This window comes from Heptranchias perlo, chromosome 6 (genome assembly GCF_035084215.1).
Source record: "Heptranchias perlo isolate sHepPer1 chromosome 6, sHepPer1.hap1, whole genome shotgun sequence".
NCBI lineage: Eukaryota > Metazoa > Chordata > Chondrichthyes > Hexanchiformes > Hexanchidae > Heptranchias > Heptranchias perlo.
This window is the reverse complement of record NC_090330.1, coordinates 9,401,884-9,423,879: the sequence shown is the minus strand read 5'-3', so window position 1 is coordinate 9,423,879 and position 21,996 is coordinate 9,401,884. Positions and strand designations below refer to the sequence as shown.

The 21,996-nt window shown below is 43.8% G+C and overlaps 1 protein-coding gene across 3 annotated transcripts in view; it reads left to right on the top strand.

Annotated features, from left to right (window-relative positions):
• Positions 1 to 162: 162 nt before the first annotated feature.
• The window catches only part of cd99 (CD99 molecule), a 90,297-nt gene continuing 68,463 nt past the window's right edge, over positions 163 to 21,996 (top strand). For 2 of the 3 annotated variants that reach the window (XM_067985717.1, XM_067985715.1), the window contains exon 1: positions 164 to 481. In XM_067985717.1, the coding sequence (XP_067841818.1) occupies positions 421 to 481 (61 nt within the window). In that variant the 5' untranslated portion in view covers positions 164 to 420. Of the gene's footprint in view, positions 482 to 21,996 lie in introns of all 3 variants that reach the window. The other variant, XM_067985716.1, reaches the window with a different exon arrangement.

Below are 21,996 nucleotides of genomic sequence, written 5' to 3'. Positions count from 1 at the left end.
GGGTTTGGCTGGAGGCCATTATCAAAAGAGCAGCCAGTCGAGGCCCCGCCCGCTGGCCCGCCAATCTTAACTTCTGCACCGATAGAACTAACGATTGGCCAATTGATTGAGTCGAGAAGTCCCTTATTGGAAAACGGGGCTGTCAGTCAGATGCATTGCCAGGAGCTGGTGACTCACGCTGCGGGACGAGCCTTTCAGCAACAGTACTGCATTTTGCGCTTCGCTTGCATGCAAATTGTACGCAATAGTTACTCTATAAATAGGTTTTTATTCCGCCAAAATTCTCTTTAGGAATTTTCTGTGGTAGAAGTAAGTGTTCGTTGTTCCGCGCCTTTGGTTGAGGGGAAAAGTTATTTACCTCGCGCTTTTTGCTTACCTGAGAAAAAAAACTTTTGTTTGAAAAAAAAACTTTAGGAAACCATGTTGCCTTCAAGAACTATCCTCTTCATCTGTTTGGCTTTTTTCTTTGTTGAAACGCAAGGTAAGAATTTCTTTTGTTGCTTCTCCAGTCGTGTATGTATGTTTTCGAAGTTGTACAACAGCCTCTTCTGGGTGGATTTGATCCAATGCCCATGAAAGGAATCTTCTGCGTCCTGAACCTTACCGTTTTACGTGTTGCTCCCTTTTTCTTTTGCGTAAGGCTTTCCAATTCATCACGCGTACTCGCCCCACTGTGCTACTGATTGTTTTCCTAAAGTTGAAGTTCAGATCCAACATCCCAATGAAAAGTGAAACAAAAGATCAATCTTTTCGGCACCCGCTAATAAGCACTCGGGTAAATTGGAATCAAAGATTGGCAGGCAAAACTGTAATTGAACAGATGGTTTGGGTACAGTCTAGGCACATTCCCACCAGGCAGAAAGGTAGGGCAGCTAAAGCCAGAGCTCCCTGGATGACAAAGGAGATAGTGAGTAAGATGAAATGGAAAAAAGGGGCGTATGACAGATGTCAGGTTGATAACACAAATGAGAACCAGGTAGCATATAGAAAGTTCAGCGGGGAAGTGCAAAAGGAAATAACAGGGGCAAAGTGAGAATAGACTGGGGGCCAACATAAAAGGGAATCCAAAAGTCTTCTACAGGCATATAAACAGTAAAAGGGTAGCAAGAGGAGGGGTGGGGGCCGATTAGGGACCATAAAGGAGATCTACTCATGGAGGCAGCGGGGATGGCCGAGGTATTAAATGACTACTTTGCATCTGCCTTTACTAAGGAATAAGATGCTGCCAGAGTCTCAGTAAAGGAAGATTATAGTTGAGATACTGGATGGGCTAAAAATTGATAAAGAGGAGGTACTAGAAAGGCTAGCTGTACTTAAAGTAGATAAGTCACCTGGTCCAGATGGGATGCATCCTAGGTTACTGATGGAAGTAAGGGTGGAAATTGCAGAGGTACTGGCCATAATATTCCAAACATCCGTAGATAGAGGACTGGAGAATTGTAAATGTTGCACCCTTGTTCAAAAAAGGGTGTAAGGAAAAACCTAGCAACTATAGGCCAGTCAGTTTAACCTCAGTGGTGGGGAAACTTTTAGAAACGATAATCCAGAACAGAATTAAGTCACTTGGACGAGGGTGGATTGATTAGGGAAAGCCAGCACAGATTTGTTAAAGACAAATCGTGTTTAACTAACCTGATAGTTTTTTGATGAGGTAACAGAGAGGGTAGATGAGCCAATGCAGTTGATGTGGTGTATATGGACTTTCAAAAGGCATTTGATGGGCTTATCATCAAGATTGCGGCTCATGGACTAAAGGGGGCAGTAGCAACATAGATACAGAATTGGCTAAGGGTCAGGAAACAGAGAATAGTGGTGAGCGGTTGTTTTTCGGACTGTACAGTGGTGGTCCCCAGGGGTCAGTGCTGGGACCACTGCTTTGATTAGTTCCATACCGCACAACATAAACTGGAAAAATAATTTGATCAGTTTACCTTTTAAAACATTGCTGGATAGCCACTGAAAAAATGACCAGCCTGTTCCAAACCAGATAAGTTGTAATCTAGGTATGAATCCACAAATTATTTGCCTAACTTTGGTGGAAAAAATGCTTGAGTATTTTTACAGGATGCCATCAACTGTCTGAAGAAATCTGAAGCCACAAGGAATAGTTATTTCCAAAACCATGTTATTGTGATGTGCGTCACAAGTATCTACTGTAATTCACAAGCCATTTGATAATGTACCATATGTGAGGGTTGAGCACAGGGAATTAATGAAAAATTAGCTAATTCAGTTAGAAAGGTTTATTTTAGCAATGAAAAGCTGTCCGTGACTATTGTGATTTTGCAGGATGTGTTGATTTCCTGTACCCATTAGTCATACTTTTATTATACTTCGCTGATGAGAGCATTCAAAGGAAACTGGACCAATTAAGTTGATGGGCTAGAAATGCAGATTGATTTTAATGTGGAATAAACATCTGTTCGAATGTGAAACGATGAAGTGATGTCCTTTAGTAAACGATGGGGGAGGATTTTGAAGGTTTGTGAAGTTGATCCTACAGTATAGTTTTGACCCCTTCATCTTGGTTTCTTATTAGCAACAAAATCTTTTCAAGGTAGCATCTTGAGGATATTTGGTTGCACTTTGAAACAAGATATTCTAATTTGTATAGTTCAGTGATGAGATCACACTTGGGACTATTGTTCAGCACCATCAGAGTGTTCAGACAAGTGATGGGAAGGATTCCAGGCTTCAGAGAGTTGCGTGAATGTCTGGCTAGCAATGGGATTGAGAGTTATAATAAGTACGCATAAAAGAGATTGTATTTTTTTATTCGTTCGTGGGATGTGGGCGTCACTGGCGAGGCCGGCATTTATTGCCTATCCCTAATTGCCCTTGAGAAGCTGGTGGTGAGCTGCCTTCTTGAACCGCTGCAGTCCGTGTGGTGAAGGTTCTCCCACAGTGCTGTTAGGAAGGGAGTTCCAGGATTTTGACCCAGTGACGATGAAGGAACGGCGATATATTTCCAAGTCGGGATGGTGTGTGACTTGGAGGGCAACGTGCAGGTGGTGTTGTTCCCACGTGCCTGCTGCTCTTGTCCTTCTAGGTGGTAGAGGTCGTGGGTTTGGGAGGTGCTGTCGAAGAAGCCTTGGCGAGTTGCTGCAGTGCATCCTGTGGATGGTACACACTGCAGGCACTGTGCGCCGGTGGTGAAGGGAGTGAATGTTTAGGGTGGTGGATGGTGTGCCAATCAAGCGGGCTGCTTTATCCTGGATGGTGTCCAGCTTCTTGAGTGTTATTGGAGCTGCACTCATCCAGGCAAGTGGAGAGTATTCCACCACACTCCTGACTTGTGCTTTGTAGATGGTGGAAAGGCTTTGGGGAGTGAAGAGGTGAGTCACTCGCCGCAGAATACCCAGCCTCTGACCTGCTCTGTGAACTGCAGGGCCTTGGATTGGAATGGGCAAAGACCTATAGTGCAAAGTTTAGATATGAGTTTTGCATGATTTGTCTTTGGAGGCAGGGAGAAGACTTCCTGACTTCAAAATTCCTGTCCTTGTTTGTGTTTTTCTCCATGGCTCCATCTTTATTGCCCAGCTTGAATCCTTCACTCTGAACTGCTGCAATGTTGGCAATCGGGCTTCCTGCATTACGGCTCTGCATTCCAGAATTCTCTCTAAACCCCACTGCCATGCTGCATTTCTCTCCCTTGTTTAATAGCCTCCTCAGAACCCACTTCTTTGGTCACCTCCACTTTCTGCTCCCTGTCCATACCGCCCCTCTGTACATTTTGCTCTGTTGAAGGTGCAATGCAAGTGTGAGTTGTTGTGGAACTTTATATAATCCTTCCTTGGGAGATTTCAGTGGCTATAAACAAGTCCATAATCAATTGAGTTATACGCAGCATGTAGGAGGAATGGACTTGATGGGCCAAATGGTCTTTTCTTCCATGTTTTCTTGCTTGTTGTGGAAAATCCAAGCACAACTATCTTTGGGAAGACCTTTGGCTGGATATCAGCCTGTATACTGAGCCATCGAGATATTACTAAAGCTCTATAGCACAAGCTTTTGTTTTACTTAAAATATTAGAAGATAGATGGACCAGTGCTGTAGACATTTGAAGGATTTGGTGTTGGGATGTAAATAAATTGGTTGCTCTGTCCCTTATTTGAGCTGATGATTGCATTGTAGTCTTAATCTATGATCATGTCCCAATTAGACTGATATGGAACTTGCAGATCCTAGCAGAAAACACATCAGCAATATCTCTGAAAATAATGCACACATGAGAGTTTAATTTTTAACCTCGCACCTCAATTTAAAAAAAAAACATTCAAATGCATTTCATGTAGGATCACTTCTGTGATTTATGTAGGAATACTCATTTAAACTGGTGAGTGTAGCATAGAGCGGACATGAAATGTGAAGCTGATAACTGAAGTAGAATTCTGATATGGCTGGAATAATGAATTCCTTTGATGTCTTGTATTTTTTTTTCTCTCTCTCAACATGGATAGTCGCTGGATAGAAATTAGGATTGGAAGCCCTGGTCCTTTTTTTTTTGTCCTACTTGTGCTGGTAGCCCCATGGTAAATGGCTAATACCTCAAGTGATGGTTTAGATAGTGAGTGGCAAAAGACTGACCTTGGAGGCGATCATAGCCAAGCCAAGCTCATTCTTGTCCACAGCCACACACTTTCTAGCAGGGTTCTGGATAAGGATTAGCAGTGGGCATCTTTATTGAGCTTAGATTGGGATTCTGAAGCTAGCTGTAGTTAACCTGGCACCTGTACCAGGAGTTTCTGATCTTTTGAGTAGTTTAGCATCAGACTGGATTAAATGGTATATGTTTGAAAATTAGTCAAGGAATGGGAAATTGAGTACCGCCAAGGTCATGGCTCCTCTGGGAAGAACAGCTGAACTGATCCTTTGAGCATTTACATTTATTCTAGGTCAGGCAAAATTGTTTCTCGCATCTCATGAGTTTCCTGTGTAGAAAGATTTATACTTTCTTTCAAAATACATTTTCTCACAATGTCCTTATTTCAAAAAGTACATGTAATTTTCACGTTCTGCAGCACACTCAAATGTGTAAACCTTTCAGTTTTTGGACAAGCCTGTTGTACATTTGTAATTTTTGGTGCTGAGACATCGATTTTAAAAACTCAGAGCACTTTGTATGGCATTGAGGAAAGAAATTCCGTGCGCTAAAAATTGATTTTTTTTTTCTCTCTCGCTATTTCAGCGCCATCTTCTAGTTGCATTTGTAGATAAGGAAACCACGAAGTTATTATTGCCGAAAGAAGATTACTAACAGGATTTGCTGTGCATGTGTATCATACAGATACCTAACCATCAGTGTGAATAGCAAAAGAACAAGAAAAAAAGCAATTTGCCACATTGAATGCTCCTTCCTGAAGTTGTTTTATGCGATTTGGATCATTGAGCTGGCTCTACCACTTTGTTAGTCATGACAGCTGTTTATCTCTTTAATCCCAATTTCTCCCCCTCCCTTTTGTCTTTTTGACCTGTGATTGTGGGTGCTCGACAGATTGCCTCGCCATACAACGTGACGGTTTCTGTCGTAGCTGGTTCCACTTTTCAATACCTGCATGTGCAGATGTTTTGAAGTTGATCGTAACTGTTAACGGTGATGGTATCTTTGCCCATTGGCTGGTAAAGGTCTGTGCAAACCAGAGATGGTGAAAGGATCTCACTGTCCTATGGGACATGAGTCCTTCGCAGTGTTTTTTATCAACTATAACACTTAAAATTGTCAGGGGGAAAGTCAGCAGCATGCAATCTTGTAAAATAGTTTTGAATTCCAGACCAACTATCCTTAGGGGTAAATGAAATACACCTATTCCTTAATAACTTGCTTGTGCCTTACTGGGCGTTTCATGCCCTTGAGAGAACAATGACAGCACAGTCATCAGTGCAAAGTTTCTTAATCTGTAACACAGACAGTAAATGTCAACTTTTGAATGACTCCAACTCAAAGTTCTGCAGCTTTTTGTTTGTTCAGTCAGCTATAAATTCACTGGGTTGTAGGAACTCCTTTTTAATGTTCCAGAAGCAGAATGTGATCTAGTTAGGCACGTTCTAAATTTTTGCTATGTATCGAGCAAGCAGGTCTACGGACTGTTGTGACAAAGATATTTATGCCACTGGCTCTTCAAGGGTGCGCCTTGCATTGTCAGTGGTCACCCCAACATCACCCTGCCAGGCATGCAACATCTGGCTCCCAGGACGACCGGTTTTAAAAAAAAAAACCAGGTGTATTTCTGGCAGTCGGATTTAATGGATTGTGTTGGGGGGTCTGCTGTTGGCTCGGAAGTCTGTGCTTCAGGAATCAGCAGTGCAGCCTCCCACTGAAAACAGCAACATCAGAGATGCATGGCAGCACTAGGACGAGATTAGTGTATGTACAGTTGCTGTTGAATTTTGCCACTTTGCCAGCAGACCTCCCCATCTCACCCCAACCCCCCACCCACCCACCTGCTTGCAGAAAGAACAGAATTGCCTTCGAGCCGAAGGCGGGTAGCCTTTTACATTTGCTGCTGGCTGTGCTTCGTCCCCAAAAGCAAAGGAGAAAGTCGCCTCCATTTATATTGCAGCGTTGCCTCTTGCCGCAATATAAATTGGACTGGACCAGCAAGCCACTACTCATGAGTTCAGATCCTACCATGGCAATTTGTGAAACTGAATTCAACAAAACTGGTAATTTGTGGGCTGGCACTAAGTGGGATGGGGGGGGGGGGGGGGTGGTGAATGGCCATGAAAAGTGCTGGATAAAAACCCAACTGGTTCACTCATATCCTTGAGCGAAGGGTGCCTGCCACCCCTACCTGCTCTGGCCTACACGTAATGTCAGTCCCACAATACGCGGTTGACTCTTTAATGTCCTCGGGTCTACTAGTTGAGATTAAGTGAAGCAGGGTTAGAAGCTGGGAAACGTTTAGACCAGGGCGTGGAGATGTAATGCAGCCCCCAAGGAAAGTTGACAGGAAAGGTACACCGATATTAGACGATTGGCTTGCGAGTTGGCCTGTTTTTGTTTCGAGGCCATTTAACCTTTTAACTCCCAGTCCTCCAGCAGTAAATTTATAATTTTGTATTGAATCTGGGAATGATTGTGCTAGGATGTAGTATTTCTGGATGTTGACAAATGAAGTGTAAAAGTTTCCTTAATGTCTCGATGTTGCGGCATATTGATTGGGGAGATTCCAGATTCCCTATGCTGGAGTTGGCCTCAGTCCTCCTGGGCTATGGAGGTGAAATGGGGAGGGAAAGCAAATTCCGAGTATTACATCCATACGGTTAATATACAAGAACTCCTTAGCTCCTGGGTTTGAGATTATGGGGAGAAGTTGGCTTAACCTGAATATGGAAACATGAGGTTGTGGAATATGTTGATATCAACTGGATGGGGAGGTCTGTTCACTCCATGAATAACTTGAGGTTCCTCCTCTTTAACTGTACCTGTAGCCCTTGAGTTGTGTTTGTGTAAATACAAACCTCAGTCCTCTGCTCTGTAGATTCTAGTAAGTCCACTTGATTACATTGGTAATTGGAAAGTGCACTGGTTCTTTGGAAGGCTTACAACAACAATTTGCATTTATATAGCGCCTTTAACATAGTAAAACATCCCAAGGTGCTTCTCAGGAACATTATCAAACAAAGTTTGACACCAAGCCATATAAGGGGATATTAGGCCAGGTAGTTAGGTTTTCCAAGGAAGCATCTTAAAGGAGCAGAGAAGTTTAGGGAGGGAATTTGAGCTTGGGGCCTAGACAGCTGAAGGTATGGCCAACAATGGTGGAACGATGAAAATCGGGGATGTGCAAGAGGCCAGAATTGGAGGAGTGCCGAGATCTCGGAGGGTTATAGGACTGGAGAAGGTTGCAGAGGTAGGAAAGGGCAAGGCCATGAAGGGATTTGAAAACAAGGATGAAAATTTTAAAATCGAGACGTTGCTGGGCCTGGAGCCACTGTAGGTCAGCGAGCACAGGGGTGATGGGTGAACGGGACTTTGTGCAAGTTAGGCTATGGGCAGTAGAGTTTTGGATGAGCTCACGTTTACGGAGGGTGCAAATTGGGAGGCCAACTTGGAAAGGTACACCGATATTGGACGATTGGCTTGCGAGTTGGCCTGTTTTTGTTTCGAGGCCATTTAACCTTTTAACTCCCAGTCCTCCAGCAGTAAATTTATAATTTTGTATTGAATCTGGGGATGATTGTGCTAGGATGTAGTATTTCTGGATGTTGACAAATGAAGAGTAAAAGTTTCCTTAATGCCTTGTTACCTCTAGACTCAATAGTTGAGTCTAGAGGTAACAAGGCACGGATGAGGGTTTCAGCACCAGGTTAGCTGAGGTGGGGCAGAGACGGGTGATGATACGGAAGTGGAAATAGGCGGCCTTGGTGATGGAGTGGTTACGGGGCGGGGAGCTCATCTCGGGGTCAAAAAAGAGTGCCGAGATTGCAAACGGTCTGGTTCAGCCTCGTAGTGGCTAGGGAGAAGGATGGAGTCGGTGGTAGCGAACAACGTTTGTGCTGGTGACAGCAGACAATGGCTTCGGTCTTCCCTATATTTAGTTGGAGGAAATTTCTGCTCATCCAGTACTGGTTGTCAGACAAGCAGTGTGACAAATCAGGCAGTAGAGGGGGTCGAGAGGTGGTGGTGATGGGAACGTACGTGTGGAACCTGACGTTTTTGAATGATGTTACCAAGGGGCAGCATGTAGATGAGAAATAGGAGGGGGCCAAGGATAGATCATTGGTGGACTCCAGAGGTAACGGAACGGAAAGTGAAGCCATTGCTGGTGATTCTTACACAGAACTATGAAAGAAGGAATCCCCTAATGTAAAGTAATGTCGCTGGAAATGAGTATGGACTCCAATGGTACCACTACAAGTTGGTTTTCAATTGAATGGCCTTCTAGATCACATCAGAAGACAGTTAAGCATCAACCACATTGGAGTGGGACTGGATCCATTATAAGCCAGACCAGGCAAGGACAGCAGGTTTCCTTCCCAGTTGGGTTTTAACAACAATCCGAGAGCTACATGGTCACTTACTTACACTTTTTTTATTTCCAAATTTTTAAAAACTGAATTCAAATTCTCAAACTGCCATGGTGGGATATAAACTGCTGTTCTCTGGATTATTAGTCCAGTACTCTGGATTACTAACCCCATTACGCTACTATACCTATAGTATAGTAATGTCATCAGTGCCCAATGTAAACAGCTCGGTAGACATGCCATTTGAGGTAGAGCTGACCATAATGGCGGTTACTGGGTCCAGTGACTCTTGTATGCCCATGTTGCTGTCAATAGGCAGTGATGAATTCTTCTATGCGCAGTTGTTAATCTGGCTACTGCAAAATAAAAATTCCCTGCAGTGTTGCTGAGAGTTTTGGGTATTGGTGTTGGAGAATTCCTAATTCTATCATTAATATGTAGTCATGTGCTGCTGCTGTTAATAAGAGGGATCTGGAATATACATATGGCATGTGTTATGGGATTTGCATTCTTTTTGCTTCTGTTTATTTTTGACTTGGGAAGTAACTTCTCATTGAATTTTGGCAGCTGTTAAATCTTGGCATGTTTTTATACCTTCCAAGAGTGAAGTGTTTGTGTACAAGTGTCATAATCATTATTTTTAAAACTTTTTTTAAATCTGTGGTAAAGGTATGGTTAAGATTTGTATTTCAGCTTTCTACTTGATAGCAAATTATAGCATATACGAACATATGAATTAAGAGCAGGAGTAGGCCATTCGGCCCCTCGAGCCTGCTCTGCCATTTGATAAGATCATGGCAGATTTGATTGTGACCTCAACCCTACTTTCCTGTCTATAATCTTTGACTCCCTTGTTAATCAGGAATCTATTTAACTCAGCCTTAAAAATATTCAGTGACCCTGCCTCCACCGCTCTCTGGGGAAGGGAGTTCCACAGACTCACGACCCTCAGAGAAAAAATTTCTCCTCATGTCCGTCCTAAATGGGAGACCCCTTTTTTTAAATTGTGTCCCCTAGTTATAGTCTGTCCCACAAGGGGAAACATCCTCTCAGCATCTACGTCTTCATGTGCTACATAAATGGATACATTGTAATTAAGAATCTATTGAGGGGCTACTGTATTATCAGAAGGTCACATTTGTTACTAGATTTTTTTTTTAACATTACGCTAAGTTGTATTTTAATGGACAATGTTAGTACATAAGGTTAAAGCATTTAGGTAGTGAGCTGATCTTGTAAATTTTAATGTTTTTTTTCTGTTCCAAAAGTGCTGTCTCGTATGGAACCACAATCCAGCAACCAGGTGGCTGTTCTCATGTGTTCGCTTAGATAGTGAGTGTCAGTAGGTTAATTGATCATAGAAAGCATCGCTGCCAAACCTGGTGCTATTCTCGTAAAGTCAGTTTGCATGTGTACTTCAGCTGGAGATTCTGCATAGAGCACTAGTGAGACCAATTGTAGCTTGTCACGGTAGCTACTAAGCACAGACTGGGTGGGGATCTAGCCTGGAAACGTCTGATTTTTGTAGCTTGGTGCTTATCTGGGTGGTGCCTTTTTGGGAGGCCATATAATTTTTAGTCAGTTGCTTGTTTAGTGGAGTAAATCATGAGTTATAAAACTCAAAGAAAAATATTTCACTGAGGTTGTAACTTCTATCTGTGTGCACTTTGGCTTTTTAATACTGATAGCAACAAAATCCTATTTAAGAGAATCTTAAATAAAGACTTAAGAAACTTGCATTTTAAAAAGCACCTTTTTAATGTAGAAAAACGCCCCAAGGCACTTCAGAGGCATATTGGGGGAGTGGGGTGGAGGAGGCTGAGCCTAGGAAGATGATATTAGGAAAAGTGACCAAATGTTTGTTTTTTTAAAAAAAAAGAGGGCCCAAAGAGGCAGAGGGAGGTGGAGAGGGAATTCCAGAGCGTGGGTCTAAGCGGCTAAAGGCACAGCCACCAGTGGTGATGCCAATTCGCATTTGCCTGTTTTGCACTAATGCCCAAGACTAATTTATAATCCCTGGAAGTTAACAAATGAATAGGCTAACATATACTTTTTGAGGCCCATTTTTGTTTGGAAGATGCCGGAGAATGTGTTTTTAAAATCTTGATGAAGACCACACTTCTCCAATGGCTGATCAAATTTATTCGATGACTAAATGAGTCACACAAACTGGGAAAGGCCCAGAAATGATTACTACGTCTACTGCCCTGGCTGAGATTGGTTAACAGCCACAAATGGAAGAACCTGGAACCTTTCTGGTCTGTGTGGGCTGAGCTATATTCACTGGATAAAGTTGCAGAACTATCAGTGGAGCTATGAGCTTTGCTACTTTTGAAAGGAAACTGCGTTTGATGAGGGGACAATTAATTAAAAAAAATTTGGGAGGTATATTTGTGGGAGAATATTGTCTATATGTACAGGAGACATAAATTCTCTTCCCCTGTTTTTCCCCCACAACAACAACTTGCATTTTATATAGTGCCTTTAACATAGAACATCTGAAAGTGCTTCACAGGAGCATAATCAAACAAAATTTGACACCAGGCCACGTAAGGGGATATTAGGAGAGGTGGTCAAAGAGGTAGGTTTTAAGGAGCGTCTTTAAAGGAGGAGAGAGAACTCTACCCACAACTCTAGTTAAGATTGAGAAAGACATAAAGGACAAAATGAGGGGCTGTTAATTCAGTAGGTACAGTTTTTGGTCAGGGTTTCCTCTTATGTGCTTGGCAGCCCACAATTCATCTATTCATTTTAGTGAGCAGGAAACTTGTGGACTGGTGAATGCAGAGTGCTAAACCCCAGCCTTCAAGTGTAACTTACAACCTAACAAAGGGACACATGCAAAAGGAAATTACTTTCCAAGAGGCAGGAAGCTTTAATTAACTGACCCACAAGGAATAACCAACAGCAACAATTTTTTTTTAAGAAGAGTTATAAGTTTAACAGCACATGCAAATTGTGCCCTATTTTGTTTTGTAAGAATATAGCATTGTCTCCAACCTAGCAGGGCTCACAACCCTGTTTGAAGCTGCCGATTCATTCAGTCCCATCACCAGGCAGCCGTTTGCACCACCATAACTCTTGGCCCTCTTGTGCTCTTTCACTCCCCTTTTTTTTCTCTCCTCTCTCTTTTCTCTTCTCCCCCCCCCCCCCCCCTCTTTTCTCTTCTCCTCCCCCCCCCCCCCCCCCCCCCCCGACTCCAACAAGACAATAAATACCATTCAAAAAGTTTTCCCCTCACTCTCATTTCTGTAATAAGCAAGCCCCAGAAAGGACAAAGCTGGTCTCTTGGTTGCTCTTCATGGTTAAATGAAAGATTTCATACTCATTATCTGAAGACACTGTAATGGAGTTTAAAAACAACCCATGCAACAGAGATGAGCTGCCTTTTACTGAGAACGAATAGCTTCATGCTGGAGGCAGATCATTTAACAATTGATCAAGTATTTCCCTGTGTCTAAAAGAAACAGTGTGATGAATCAGATTCCAAAAACAAAATCGGAAGCAGTTATAGCTGCATACAAATACAGAAAGTGGGAGGCACACGGGAGACTGTTACAACTTAAATATATATTTTGAGTTGATCTGAATTGCAGCTGAGTCGATTTTGCTCCAATGGACTCTTGAGACCAAGGTTTCCGAAGCTTCATCCAGATTTATTTTATCAGCGCAACTAGGATGAGAAGGGGAGAAAAGCCATCTCAATTCCTTAGCAGCTGACCCTGCAGCATGGAGGGAGAACCTTGTTTGCCCCCATCTTTTTGGGGGCAAGGGGGAAAGGCGAAGAAGCCAAGGATACAAGGCTAGTGCTGCACTTTGCTGGAAAGTGCTACTACTATGTATTAGCTTGATTATAATGCCCACGTGGACAAATAGCCTAGTTACACATTCTCTTTGCTCCCATATGAAGGATGGTCACTAGGGTGATGTACTGAAGTATTGCAGGCACCTATGGAACTCAATTGTGGTAATAATACTTTCAGGAGAGGAGGAGAGAAAATTGGGGCAAGATGCTAGGAAATATTTTTGTTTGGGGAGAAGAGGGATAGAAAAAGGGAACTGGGGGAGGAGAGGGGATGGGAAGAAAAGATTGGAGAAGTCAGGAAGCTATACCAGAATTTTATAGCTTCTCTGCTAATTCTGCTTAACCACAGACGAAATGAGTCTGTTTCATTCTGCATCTTGGATGACTAATAAAGAGTGAGAGCTTCTTTTCAGAAAGTAAAATCAAAACAAATGTTCCTTTTTTTACTTTAAGATGTGTGTTGCTAATCATTTCTGTCCTCCTTAGCTAAAGGCATTGAATCCTAATGCGGTATAGTTCAATGGTTACCATTTGCCCTTTAGTATCTTGGGCAAGTGGCCAGTATTCATATGTGAGCCTAGGCAGCGAGTGTTGGCAGCAGCAACATCATCTTGTGTTTTATATACGCCTTCAGCATAGAAAAACGTACTGAGGTACTTAACAGAGGCATACTCCGAAAAAAAACCAGACACCAAGCTGATGGAGATTTCAGGAGCGGTGGTGGGGGGGAACACAAAAGGTTGGTCAAAGAGGTGGGTTTAAGTCGATTTGAGGTGGGGAGGCGCATTACAGTTGAACCCAACTGTATTCTCGCCCCCACCAGTACACGTTCACTTTCCGAGGGTGACATTGGATACTAAACAGTAGTGGGGATCCTGGCTTTCTCCCCGCACCCACCCCACGTTGCCCTTTTCAAGCTTAGGAGTCCCAAAGTCAATTGTAGCCCTGCTGTCACCGTGGCTGAGATTAGTTGACTCTGCAGCCTGGGAATCAAACCTGGCGGCCTCTGGTCTGTATGGTTGGGCTTCTTGATTTTACTAAGTGAAGTATTTGCGTAGATAATAGACAGCTGGGTGTCTACGTCTGAGACAACACAACTAAGAGCTAGAACAGCAGTCTCTAACCAGCATTTATGTTAATAAGTATCTTTTTGTGACATGTGTGAAAAGCTAACGTAGGATTTATGTAGCACTGAAGTTGTAAATTTCAAATACTACCACACCATAGGAAAAATTACACTTCAGCTGAAATGCTTTAATGTTGTAGCAACTCAAATTGCTCCCACCAATAACACCACCAGTGATGCACCTGATTGGTTACGTCCAAAAATAACATTTTGATCTAAGGTTGGAAGAATAAAATTTATAATCGCAGCTGAGCCTCATTCTGCCCTCACCTATGTCCGCTAATTCATGTTTTCTAGCAGGTTTCATTGGGTAGTAGTGAGGAGCAGAAACTCTGGCTGGGTGACATTAACAGTTTAAGTGAACATTATATAAAGGTAAATTCAACAATCACCTGTTCCCAGTAGGGAGGGGAGTTGAGTTGAAAGGGAATGTAAGTCAGGCTGGACCATAACACTGGAGCAAGTTTTCTGGTTTGTGACTCCTTTTCAGGGCAGTTTCTCGCTGGCAGATGGGATCAGTGATTTTAATCCTATGTACAGTACAAAAATTTCACAGGCCAACTTCCGTGCTTCATAAAGATCCTAATGATGTCACGAGTGACTCTGCATTTACAAACGAGCATATCAAAGTTCACTATCAGAAACCATTTTGCACTAGTATCAGTCGCATAAGAAACTTAGTGCTGACCCCATCCTGAATATTTGAGCAACTGCTTTTTAAAAAAATTCGTTCATGGGATGTGGGCGTCGCTGGCGAGGCCGGCATTTATTGCCCATCGCTAATTGCCCTTGAGAAGGTGGTGGTGAGCCGCCGCCTTGAACCGCTGCAGTCCGTGTGGTGAAGGTTCTCCCACAGTGCTGTTAGGAAGGGAGTTCAGGATTTTGACCCAGCGACGATGAAGGAACGGTGATATATTTCCAAGTCGGGATGGTGTGTGATTTGGAGGGGAACGTGCAGGTGGTGGTGTTCCCATGTACCTGCTGCTCTTGTCCTTCTAGGTGGTGGAGGTCACGGGTTTGAGAGGTGCTGTTGAAGAAGCCTTGGCGAGTTGCTGCAGTGCATCCTGTGGATAGTACACACTGCAGCCACTGTACACTGGTGGTGAAAGGAATGAATGTTTAGGGTGGTGGATGGGGTGCCAGTCAAGCGGGCTGCTTTGTCCTGGATGGTGTTGAGCTTCTTGAGTGTTGTTGGAGCTGCAAGTGGAGAGTATTCCATCACACTCCCGACTTGTGCCTTGCAGTTGGTGGAAAGGCTTTGGGGAGTCAGGAGGTGAGTCACTCGCCGCAGAATACCCAGCCTCTGACCTGCTCTTGTAGCCACAGTATTTATAGAATCATAGAAGTTTACAACATGGAAACAGGCCCTTCGGCCCAACATGTCCATGTCGCCCAGTTTATACCACTAAGCTAGTCCCAATTGCCTGCACTTGGCCCATATCCCTCTATACCCATCTTACCCATGTAACTGTCTAAATGCTTTTTAAAAGAGAAAATTGTACCCGCCTCTACTACTGCCTCTGGCAGCTCGTTCCAGACACTCACCACCCTTTGAGTGAAAAAATTGCTCCTCTGGACCCTTTTGTATCTCTCCCCTCTCACCTTAAATCTATGTCCCCTCGTTATAGACTCCCCTACCTTTGGGAAAAGATTTTGACTATCTACCTTATCTATGCCCCTCGTTATTTTATAGACTTCTATAAGATCACCCCTTAACCTCCTACTCTCCAGGGAAAAAAGTCCCAGTCTATCTAACCTCTCCCTATAAGTCAAACCATCAAGTCCTGGTAGCATCCTAGTAAATCTTTTCTGCACTCTTTCTAGTTTAATAATATCCTTTCTATAATAGGGTGACCAGAACTGTACACAGTATTCCAAGTGTGGCCTTACTAATGTCTTGTACAACTTCAACAAGACATCTCAACTCCTGTATTCAATGTTCTGACCAATGAAACCAAGCATGCCGAATGCCTTCTTCACCACCCTATCCACCTGTGACTCCACTTTCAAGGAGCTATGAACCTGTACTCCTAGATCTCTTTGTTCTATAACTCTCCCCAACGCCCTACCATTAATGGAGGCTGGTCCAGTTAAGTTTCTGGTCAATGGTGACCCCCCAGGATGTTGATGGTGGGGGAGGTGGTTAGACCCTCTCTTGTTGGAGATGGTCATTGCCTGGCACTTGTCTGGCGCGAATGTTACTTGCCACTTATGAGCCCAAGCCTGGAAGTTGTCCAGGTCTTGCTGCATGCGGGCTCGGACTGCTTCATTATCTGAGGGGTTGCGAATGGAACTGAACACTGTGCAATCATCAGTGAACATCCCCATTTCTGACCTTATGATGGAGGGAAGGTCATTGATGAAGCAGGTGAAGATGGTTGGGCCTAGGACACTGCCTTGAGGAACTCCTGCAGCAATGTCCTGGGGCTGAGATGATTGGACACCAACAACCACTACCATCTTCCTTTGTGCTGGGTATGACTCCAGCCACTGGAGAGTTTTCCCCTTGATTCACATTGACTTCAATTTTATTAGGGCTCGTTGATGCCACACTCGGTCAAATGCTGCCTTGATGTCAAGGGCAGTCACTCTCACCTCACCTCTGGAATTCAGTTCTTTTGTCCATGTTTGGACCAAGGCTGTAATGAGTTCTGGAGCTGAGTGGCCCTGGCGGAACCCAAACTGAGCATCGGTGAGCAGGTTATTGGTGAGTAAGTGCCGCTTGATAGCACTGTCGACAACACCTTCCATCACTTTGCTGATGATTGAGAGTAGACTGATGGGGTGGTAATTGGCCGGATTGGATTTGTCCTGCTTTTTGTGGACGAGACATACCTGGGCAATTTTCCACATTGTCTGGTAGATGCCAGTGTTGTAGCTGTACTGGAACAGCTTGGCTAGAGGCGCAGCTAGTTCTGGAGCACAAGTCTTCAGCACTACAGCTGGGATGTTGTCGGGGCCCATAGCCTTTGCTGTATCCAATGCACTCGGCCGTTTCTTGATATCACGTGGAATGAATCGAATTGGCCGAAGACTGGCTTCTGTGATGGTGGGGATGTTGGGAGGCGGCCGAGATGGATCATCCACTCGGCACTTTTGGCTGAAGATGGTTGCAAACGCTTCAGCCTTGTCCTTCGCACTCACGTGCTGGACTCTGCCATCGTTGAGGATGGGGATATTTACAGAGCCTCCTCCTCCCCCCGTTAGTTGTTTAATTGTCCACCACCATTCACGACTGGATGTGGCAGGAGTGCAGAGCTTTGATATGATCCGTTGGTTGTGGAATCGCTTAGCTCTGTCCATAGCATGTTGCTTCTGCAGTTTAGCATGCATGTAGTCCTGAGTTGCAGCTTCACCAGGTTGGCACCTCATTTTTAGGTACGCCTGTTGCTACTCCTGGCATGCTCTTCTACACTCCTCATTGAACCAGACGGGCATAACAAAGTTCACTATCAGAAACCATTTTGCAGTCGTATAAGAAACTTAGTGCTGACCCCATCCTGAATATTTGAGCAACTGCTTGAGGAAGCCACTTGGTACAAGTGGTTGCAGGCTATCATCTTAAACATGTATTGCTTTCCTCTGTACTATTTTTTAACATTTACAGAACATCAAATATTTCATGATTAGTAAGAATATCTTATCTAATTCCCATTCTTTGAGTGTGAGTCAGTCAATATGGGCATAGTACTGTCTTGGAGAACTGAAAATGTAATTGCAAGTGACTCATGCCAGCTCCCCTGGATGTATTGATTCAGCTAATGTGATGCCCTATCCTGTAGTCTTGCATTGCCATAAGATGCTGCTATAAAGTATCCTTGGAATTATAGAATTTCACAGTACAGAAGGTAGCCGTTTGGCCCAACATGTCCGTGCTGGTTCTCTGAAAAGTCACCTGCTTAGTGCCATTCCCTTGCCCTTTTCCAATAATCTTTTTATCTACTTTTTAAAAGCTATTAAGGATTCTGCTTCCACTGTTGTTTCTGATGGGGCATTCTGTGTCCTAACAACCGTACATTTAAAAAAAAATCTAACCTCTCCTTGCGTTCTTGTGATTATCCTAAATTTATGCCCTCACTACAGACTCTCCAGCTGGTGGAAATAGCCTTGCCCTACTTACCTTCATAATTTTGAATATCTTTATCAGGTCACCTCTTAATCCTCTTGTTCCAATGGAAAGAGCCCCAGTTGCTTGAGTCTCTCCTTTTTAACGAAAGTATCCCATTCTTGTATCATCTTCTCTGCACCTCCTCCATGGCCATGTCATCCTTCCTAAAGCAGGGTTCCTAAAACTGGACATAGTATTCTAATTGTGGCCTAGCCACTGATTTGTAACTCATGTTACACATGCAAACAATGGAGGTCTTTATCAATTACAAGGCAACAATTCAATCGAGCTTAAGAATTTCATCTGAAGCCCAAGCTAGTGAAGCTGGAACAATTTACGATAGTTACTGTGAGCCACCAGATTAGATAAATGTCCTCAGTTCACTTCGAGCTACTTTCTGGTAAGTTCTTTTGTTGTAACTTTCTAGAACTTTTTTGTTGTGTGCCAGCCTGCCCTGGCTGAGAGATAGTCTTTTTGGAAATTTTTGGTTGCTGTACAAATGATCTTCACTGAGACCCATCGCCTGTAATTCCTGCACCATGTGGGAGCTTTAGGATGCTTCATGTGTCCTGGAGGGCCACATGTGCAGGAGATGACTCCAGTTGCTCGAGCTCAAGCTGAGGGCTTCTGAGCTTGAGGGGCAGCTGGAGTCACCGCAGAGCATAATGGAGGCTGACTGTTTCCTGAATCGTACGTTCCAGGAGGTGGTCACCCCGCAGCCACAGAGAGTTCAGGATAACAAGTGGGTGGCCACCCGACAGGGTAGGAAGAGGCAGGCAGTGCAGTGATCTTCTGGGTGTGTGGCACTCTCGAACCGGCATTCAGCATTGAATCCCAGGGAGGGTGATTACACAGTGAAGGAGTGCAGTCCTGAGCATGGCACCATGGGGCATAGCACTGCGCAAGGGGGGTAGAGTGAAGTGTAGAAATGCAGTAGTCATAGGGGATAAGATAGCTAGGGGGACAGGCGGGTGTTTGTGACCGCCGACTTGAGTCCCACATGGTGTGTTGCCTCCCTGGTGCCAGGGTAAAGGACATTCTGCGGGGGGAAGGGGAACAGCCAGAAGTCGTGGTCATTGTGCGTACCAACAATATAGGAAAGAAAAGGGATGAGGTCCTGCGGTCAGAGTTTCGGGAGCTAGGGAGGAAGTTAAAAAGCAGGACCTCAAAGGTCGGAATCTCTGGATTACTCCCACTGCTATGTGCTAATGAGTACAAAAATAGGAAGATAAGGCAGGTTAATATGTGGCTAGAGACATAGTGCAGGAGGGAGGGCTTCAGATTCTTGGGCATTGGGACCAGTTGTGGGGCAGGAGGGACCTGTTCAAGACAGTCGGGTTGCACCTCAATAGAGGTGGGACCAATATCCTTGCGGGGGGAGTTCATTGGTGCTGTAGGGGAGGGTTTAAACTAATTTGGCAGGGGGATGGGCATCAGGATGTAGCATTAGAAAGGAGAATAAGGTACACAAAGGATTGGGAGAGAAAGATAGCACTAGAGTAAGAAATGGTACAGTATTAGGTGGGCTCAGACTGAGAGAATACAAGAAGGTCTAAGATAGGTTTAGAGTGCATGTGTGTGAGCTGCAGGTGATGTAGTGGTGATACTGGAAACCTGGCTCAAAAAAGGACAGGATTGGTTACTAAATATTCCTCGAAAGATAGGGAGGGAAAAAAGGAGGGGTTGGGGAGGAGGAAGGTGGCAGTATTGATTGAAGGAGAATATTGCAGTGCTGGAGAGAGAGGATGTCTTTGAGGGATCAAGGACGGGATCTATTTGGTTAGAGTTGAGACACAATAGAGGCGCCATTACACTACTGTATGTATTCTATAGGCCACCAACTAGTGGGAAGGATATAGAGGAGCAAATTTGAGGGGAAATTAGAGTGGTGCAAGAATTATAGAGTAGTGAAAATGGGGGACTTAAAATATCCTCATATAGACTGGGATATTAATAGTGTAAAAGACAGAGAGGGAGGAATTTCTGAAGTGTGTTCAGGAGAACTTTCTTGATCATTATGTTTCTGGCCCAACGAGGAAGGAGACATTGCTGGATTCTAGTTCTGGGCAATGAAATGAGTCAAGTGGAACAAGTGTTTGGGGGAACATTTAGGGAACAGTGATCATAGTATCAAGGTTTAGATTAATTATGGAAAAGGACAAGGAGCAATCTATAGTAAAAATACTTAATTGGAGGAGGGCCAATTTCAGTGGGTTGAGAACAGATCTGGCCCAGTTAAATTGGAATCAAAGATTGGCAGGCAAAACTGTAATCGAACAATGGGCGGCCTTTAAAGAGGAGATGGTTTGGGTACAGTCTAGGTATATTCCCACGAGCGAGAAAGGTAGGGCAACCAAAGCCAGAGCTCCCTGGATGACAAAAGAGAGAGAGTAAGATGAAGCAGAAAAAAGATGTCAAGTTGATAATACAAGTGAGAACCAGGCTGAATATAGAAAGTACAGAGGAGAAGTGAAAAGGGAAGTAAGAGGGGCAAAGAGAGGGTTTGAGAATAGACTGGCGGCTCACATAAAAGGGAATCCAAAAGTCTTCTGCAGGCATATAAATAGTAAACAGGTAGTAAGAGGAGAGGTGGGGCCGAATAGGGACCAAACAGGAGATCTACGCATGGAGGTGTGATTGGTAAAACCAGAAGGTGACGTGAGGAGAAACTTTTTTACGCAGCAAGCAGTTATGATCTGGAATGTGCAGCCTGAAAGGGTGGTGGATGCAAATTCAATCATGGCTTTCAAAAAGGAATTGGATAAATATTTGAGAATAAATTTGCAGGGCTATGGGGAAAGAACGGGGGAATGGGATTAACTGGATTGCTCTTACGAAGAGCCAGTACAGGCTCGATGGGCCATATGGCCTCCTCCTTCTGTGCTGTAATGATTGTAAGATTCCAGGCAGAGCGCATGGCTGAGGTACTAAATAGATACTTTACATCTGTCTTTACCAAGGAAGAAGATGCTGCCAAAGTTGCAGTAAAAGAGGAGGTAGTTGAGATACTGGATGTGCTAAAAATTGATAGAGGAGGTACTGGAAAGGCTGGCTGTACTTTAAAGTAGATAAGTCACCAAGTCTGAATGGGATGCATCCTAGGTTGCTGAGGGAAGGATGGAAACTTGCAGAGGTGCTGGCCATAATCTTTCAATCCCACTTAGACATGGGGGTGATGTCAGAGGACTGGAGAATTGCAAATGTTACACCCTTGATCAAAAAAGGGTGCAAGCATAAACCCAGCAACTACAGGCCAGTCAGTTTAACCTCGGTGGTGGGGAAGCTTTCAGAAACAACAATCTGGGACAAAATTAATAGTCTCTTGGACAAGTGTGGATTAATAAAGGAAAGGCAGCATGGATTTGTTAAAGGCAAATCGTGTTTAACTAACTTGATTGAGTTTTTTAATGAGGTCACCAAGAGGGTTGATGAGGGTAATGCGGTTGATGTGTGTATATAAACTTTCAAAAAGCATTTGATAAAGTGCCACACAACAGGTTTGTCAGCAAAAGTGAAGCCCGTGGAATAAAAGGGGCAGTGGCAGCATAGGTATGAAATTGGTTAAGTGACAGGAAACAGAGTAGTGGCGACTGGTTGTTTTTCAGACTGGAGGAAAGTCTACAGTGGTGTTCCCCAGGGGTCGGTACTAGGATCACTGCTTTTCTTGATATATATTAATGACTTGGACTTGGATGCACAGGGCATAATTTCAAAATTTGCAGATGATACAAAACTTGGAAGTGTAGTAAACAGTGAGGAGGATAGTAATAGACTTCATGAGGACATAGACAGGCTGGTGGAATGGGCGGACACGTGGCAGATGAAATTTAACGCAGAGAAGTACGAAGCGATACTTTTTGGCAGGAAGAATGAGGAGAAACAATATAAACTAAATGGTACAATTCTAAATTGCAGGAACAGAGAGACCTGGGGGTATACGTGCACAAATCTTTGAAGGTGGCAGGACAGGTTGACAAAAGTTTTTTT